The 6,077-nt window shown below is 41.2% G+C and overlaps 1 protein-coding gene across 1 annotated transcript; it reads right to left on the bottom strand.

Annotated features, from left to right (window-relative positions):
- Window positions 1-393: 393 nt before the first annotated feature.
- On the bottom strand, window positions 394-6,077 carry LOC142664896 (alpha-1-antitrypsin-like protein GS55-MS). Its single transcript, XM_075844317.1, has 5 exons — window positions 5,975-6,077; window positions 3,632-4,269; window positions 2,938-3,205; window positions 1,204-1,351; window positions 394-627 (listed from the first exon to the last, which is right to left on the bottom strand). Exons 2-5 carry the CDS (start codon window positions 4,263-4,265, stop codon window positions 439-441), a joined length of 1,239 nt encoding a protein of 412 aa, XP_075700432.1. The 5' UTR covers window positions 4,266-4,269; window positions 5,975-6,077; the 3' UTR covers window positions 394-438.

The following is a 6,077-nucleotide window of genomic DNA, read 5'->3' as shown; positions in this document are numbered from 1 at the left end:
ACAAACAAACGGAAACCATATGTTTCCATTTACATCACCATTGATACCAATGGTGACGGATCCGGTACCAATGGTTTCCGTTTGTCTTTCGTCGACTACGGTATTGATTCCGTCAAAACGATGGAACGCTCGCACAACGGAGACAAACCATTGGCACCGGATCGGTCACCATTGAAATCAATGGGGATGCGAACGGAAACCTATGGTTTCCTTTTGTCAGTCAGGGCTCCGTTCTGACGGAATGCTCAGACGGAACGTCAGAATAGAGCCCTGACGGATATGTGAACGAAGCCTAAGCAGGAACCAGCAATTACTACAGCAGCAGAGTGGTGTGAACAAGGCTTGACACCGAAGAATACAAGTCTAGTGTAATAAAGACAAGGCTACAGAAAATAAATGGCAGCACTTTATTGTGTGGATAAAGCATGTAGCGTCATTTTATTTGTTTGGGTTGGTAATCCTTCCAGTAAAAAGAGCAGTAGAAATATCTTTGTCCACAATGGTTAATATGAAAGGTCTGTTAAATTTAATGCGTGGTGGAAGACTAAGCTTTGTTATCCCAATGCCTGTGGCGGCAGTAGCTTCTGTTCCCTCTTCATCCACATTCAGCACGGCTTTATGAACAGCCTACAGAGGTTGAGAACATAAGATATAAAACAGAACAGCAAATGATGATCACTGAAATATGCAAAATGAAGGCTGGTTATATTTGGACAATCCCTCTGCTCTATACAGGACCCCCCGGGATCAGCTGTGATTTTTAAAGGAAGAAGTTGAACCATCCTAATTTCTGCATTTAAATCTATGGGGCATCTATGTAATGCACAACAGGGATGAGAGCAGCTCTTTGTAGTGGTTGTTGGCTTTGGCTTACTCACCTTCCCAACTGTAGAACCCTTTTAAGTAAAAAAAAAAGTCTCCCTAGACAAACGTATATACGTAACAGGAGGTTTAATAAAAAATCGTACTTAATTTTTTACAATGTTTTCCAGTTTTTTTCATAAAAAGTTGAGAAAATGTGTCTGTTTTTGTAACAGATTTGAACTTTTTAATAGAATTTCCTCCAGTCATAGATTCTGTCAAAAGTTTTCTGGTTGCCCTTAGAAACAGACAGCACTTTAGCCCCGCCCCGCTGTCAGGTATGTGATCCAACTTCGCTCTGCCCTTTCACAATTCACTGCTGAAATTGTGAATTATTTTTACCTTTGACACGATCAGATTAGATTCTCCTCTGATCCCGGATAGGTCAGCCCGGTCAGAAAATACATCCGTGATGCCCAAGGGTTGTAACTCCTTTAGAAGGTCAAGTTCAGCAGAAATGGAAAATTTTGGAATTGATAGCAAAATATCCCTGTGTAAAAAAGATAAGAGTTTTATTATACTGTACAAATATTTCACATTAAGGCACTGTTCACACTACTATCCTGACTTTTGTTCTTAAAACTGCCGAGACCCACATTGTACCTTGGAATGAAGAAGCTGCAGAGATAAATCAGTGCTACGGTTCTTTCACTGTTTTGTATGGGCCGCAATCCCGTTTAATGCACAGTTGGTGGTTGGGAGTGCAAGGAAAAACTCTAAAGGTGATGGAGCGCTAAAGTAGCACACTGGCCCCTTCATTGGGCAGTTGGACCCCCACCGGTTAGTCATGGCATACTCACTTTCTCTAATGAGAATAACTCTTTAATGCAACCAAATCAGCCATAACAGATCTATTTTTTTACTGGCTCCCAATGATAAGTCATGTAATGTATGTACACAGTGACTCCACCAGCAGAATAGTGAGTGCAGCTCTGGAGTATAATACAGGATGTAACTCAGGATCAGTACAGGATAAGTAATGTAATGTATGTACACAGTGACTCCACCAGCAGAATAGTGAGTGCAGCTCTGGAGTATAATACAGGATATAACTCAGGATCAGTACAGGATAAGTAATGTAATGTATGTACAGTGACTCCACCAGCAGAATAGTGAGTGCAGCTCTGGAGTATAAGGGTATGTGCACACACACTAATTACGTCCGTAATTGACGGACGTATTTCGGCCGCAAGTACCGGACCGAACACAGTGCAGGGAGCCGGGCTCCTAGCATCGTACTTATGTACGATGCTAGGAGTCCCTGCCTCGCTGCAGGACAACTGTCCCGTACTGTAATCATGTTTTCAGTACGGGACAGTTGTCCTGCAGCGAGGCAGGGACTCCTAGCATCGTACATAAGTACGATGCTAGGAGCCCGGCTCCCTGCACTGTGTTCGGTCCGGTACTTGCGGCCGAAATACGTCCGTCAATTACGGACGTAATTAGTGTGTGTGCACATACCCTAATACAGGATGTAACTCAGGATCAGTACAGGATAAGTAATGTAATGTATGTACACAGTGACCACCAGCAGAATAGTGAGTGCAGCTCTGGAGTATAATACAGGATGTAACTCAGGATCAGTGCAGGATAAGTAATGTAATGTATGTGCACAGTGACTCCACCAGCAGAATAATGAGTGCAGCTCTGGAGTATAATACTGGATGTAACTCGGGATCAGTGCAGGATAAGTAATGTAATGTATGTACACAGTGACTCCACCAGCAGAATAGTGAGTGCAGCTCTGGAGTATAATACAGGATATAACTCAGGATCAGTGCAGGATAAGTAATGTAATGTATGTGCACAGTGACTCCACCAGCAGAATAATGAGTGCAGCTCTGGAGTATAATACAGGATGTAACTCAGGATCAGTGCAGGATAAGTAATGTAATGTATGTACATAGTGACTCCACCAGCAGAATAGTGAGTGCAGCTCTGGAGTATAATACAGGATATAACTCAGGATCAGTACAGGATAAGTAATGTCATGTGTATATACACAGTGACTCCGGTGTTTGAGATTTATTCTATGTGATGAATGGACACTTTAAATTCATGTAGCCTCTTCCTTACCTTGAAGTCATTTGTTTGGTCCAAGCCTCTGACACATTTTGCAGAGCTTTTTCAACATCATGTAATTTTCCTGCATCAGGTAAGATGAATATTGCAGAGGTATTTCCTTTGTAGGGGACGTGGACCACTGTACATCCTATTTCCTGTATGAAGGCCACTTGGTACTTTCCTTGTCTGTTCATCATCGGCACCTTCACAACCGTGTTCTCATCCACATGGAAGTCTTCTTCTTTTGTATGATTTACATTAAAAGAGTTTTCCCAGGATCCTACAATAAATTTAGCCGTTAATTTAATTTAGTCTTGTCATTAATGTCTATTCTTATGGATAAGCTATCAATATGTGATCGAAGTGGGTCCAACTCCTGGCGCTCCCACCAATACACTGAAGGCAGTGACTGTGGTCCTCCAACAAGTGTCGCTTTCTATTCAATGTTTACCCAAGAACAGCGCCGTACGTTTGGTATTGGCTGTGCCTGGTACTGCATCTCCGTCCAATTCACTTCAATAGGACTGAGCTACTGTGAGCTGCAGTACCAGTCTATGGAGGACTGTGTAGGTTCATATACCAATGAGGAAGGGATATAGGGAACATTTTCTATAAATAGGGAACCTTCTCTATGAAATGCATGCCCTTTTTTAAAAAACAAAACAAAAAAACAATTGTCTTGAATATCATGACAGATCCCACTCACCTTTAAAGAAAATTGTATTTACAATAACTAGAACTGTCAATGGATCAAGACTGTCCAACAATTCTTTTATTTTCCCGTTGGTTTTCTTCTCCACAAAACTATTGATTTGTTCTACGGCTTCTTTTATCTTTTGGAAATCGGTGGAGATGACTTCAGAATGATACAAGTTCTTGGCATCATCTAAGAACTTGTCAAGAAGTTTTTGCTTGTTATCAATGAAGAGAGCGTTGGCGATGTCCAGTTGAAGGTCACCTTTAGGTTGGTTAATGATGTGTAGAAGCTGCTGGAAACCTTTGTGGATATCTTCTTCTGAAACCAACGAAGTGTTGAAACCAAATCCTTCACGGATCTGACTCAGGGTATTAGACTTGGCGCCAATTGAGAGCAAAGAAAATGCAATTGAAATACTTAATGGAGAGAAGAACAGATTATCATGAGGATAAGCAGCAGCCAGGTGGGAGTAGAACTTGTAGGAGAACTTAATATTAGCTGGAACCACTTGGAGGAAAGCCTTTGCCTCAGAAGCATGGTGGTTATGGTCATCATCATCATCATCATGTGGGCCTCCGTGGTGACAACAGACGAGTGTACATAGCAGAGCTTGGCTCAAACAGACAAAGAGAAAGAGCCTCATGTTTCTGAAAGAAATGTTAATTCATCATAAGTATGTGAACCCCCCTACTCTCTACTATGGCAAAATAATAACCAGAGCAGAAAAGAAATAAATATCAACGCAGGGGTTCAAGAGCAAGAAGAGATAATGCGAGAAGGTAAAAGTGGATACATCAGAATTAAAATACATCAGTGTCCTCTACAAAGATGGGGTATAGATACTTTGTTCCCTATGAGAAGGAAAAAAAGAGAAGTAGGAGAGGAAATGAAAAAGAGGAAGGAGGTGTAGAAAAAGAAAAGGAAGAAGAAACTGAGAATAGAGAAAAGAAAGGGACAGAAGTGGAAAAAAAATGAAGAAAAGAAGCAGGCGTTGGGGTAGAATGGAAAGAAGAAAAGTAGGTCAAGGCAACTAGATGGAAGAAGAGAAGGAGTAGTAGAAAAGAAAGAAGAGCTAAAGGAGACAAACAATAAGGAGGAGTAAGAGGAGAATAAGAAAAATAGAAAGGAGGAGAAGGAGAAAAAAGGAGGAGAAGAAGACGATGGAGGATGTAGAACTGGAAGAAGCATTAGATGGAGGAGGAGAAGACGAAAAATAGAACGAGGAGGAGAAGAAAAAGGAGGAGGAGGTAGAACAACTGGAAGAAGCATTAGATAGAGGAGGAGAAGACGAAAAATAGAAAGAAGACGAGGAGAAGGAGAAAACAGAAGGAGGTGGAGGTAGAACAACTGGAAGAAGCATTAGATGGAGGAGGAGAAGACGAAAAATAGAACGAGGAGGAGAAGAAAAAGGAGGAGGAGGTAGAACAACTGGAAGAAGCATTAGATAGAGGAGGAGAAGACGAAAAATAGAAAGAAGACGAGGAGAAGGAGAAAACAGAAGGAGGTGGAGGTAGAACAACTGGAAGACGCATTAGATGGAGGAGGAGGAGGAGAAAAATAAGGGATAGGAGAAGGAAGAGGTAGAACAACTGAAAGAAGCATTAGATGGAGAAGACGAAAATTAGAAAGAAGACGAGGAGAAGGAGAAAACAGAAGGAGGTGGAGGTAGAACATTGGAAGAAGATGGAGGACGAGAAGGAAGAGGTAGAACAACTGAAAAAAGCAGTATAATAAGCAGAAGGAGAAGGATGAGAAGGTAGAAAAACTGGAAGAAGCAGAAGAAGGAGAAACAAACAAAGAAGAGGAGAAGAAACTGAAGAAGAGAAGAAACGTTTTTTTCATTTCTATTTTAGATGTCCAAGAGCAACAAAAATGTTTGGAAAAGCATACATACCCTCCATGCCATATTTTTGTTTAATATACATGAAACTACCTTCTTATTACAAAGATATAAATGTCCGTTCTATCATTTATACTTCACTCCGGTTTAGTTGCATTGTCTGAAAACATCTCCTCTGTCATTAAAGGCTCAGACGGGACTGCACTGTCGCTTCCCATGCTTTACATTACAGCTCTGCTCTATTAGTAAATAGCTTAACAGCGTCTATTAGTCTGGGGTAGTTTGAAATCCACCTCCTGTCTCATTAGATGCTCAGACAGCTGCACTTTCCCTTCCATGCTTTACACTGCAGCTTTGCTTGTCCAGATAGGCCGCAGGAAGTCAGTGCAATGATTTCGATTACAGCAAGCAGACAGAATTATAAACTGTAAGTAACTAAAACACTAGTGAGAAAAGTAAGAATATCCGTAATCCTCTGCACAAGGACTAAGGGAATGAGATATTACACTCACCAGCAGCTTGTGGAGGTCTCCGAGATGTGTCGGATCGTACAGCTGCCTCCCCCGTATATATATCTATATATCTATATTTACTGTTGTGAAATAATACAATTCT

Source organism: Rhinoderma darwinii, chromosome 12, assembly GCF_050947455.1.
Source record: "Rhinoderma darwinii isolate aRhiDar2 chromosome 12, aRhiDar2.hap1, whole genome shotgun sequence".
Taxonomy (NCBI): Eukaryota; Metazoa; Chordata; class Amphibia; order Anura; family Rhinodermatidae; genus Rhinoderma; species Rhinoderma darwinii.
This window is presented reverse-complemented; position numbering and strand designations above follow the sequence as displayed.

Excerpts from the sequence above, each read along its gene's own strand:
- LOC142664896 (XM_075844317.1), bottom strand. The coding sequence starts at position 4,265 with ATGAGGCTCTTTCTCTTTGTCTGTTTGAGCCAAGCTCTGCTATGTACA. Across the intron at positions 3,206-3,631 it reads AAATACAATTTTCTTTAAAG|GATCCTGGGAAAACTCTTTT; the intron begins GTGAGTGGGATC and ends AATTTATTGTAG. Across the intron at positions 1,352-2,937 it reads ACCAAACAAATGACTTCAAG|GGATATTTTGCTATCAATTC; the intron begins GTAAGGAAGAGG and ends TTTTTTACACAG.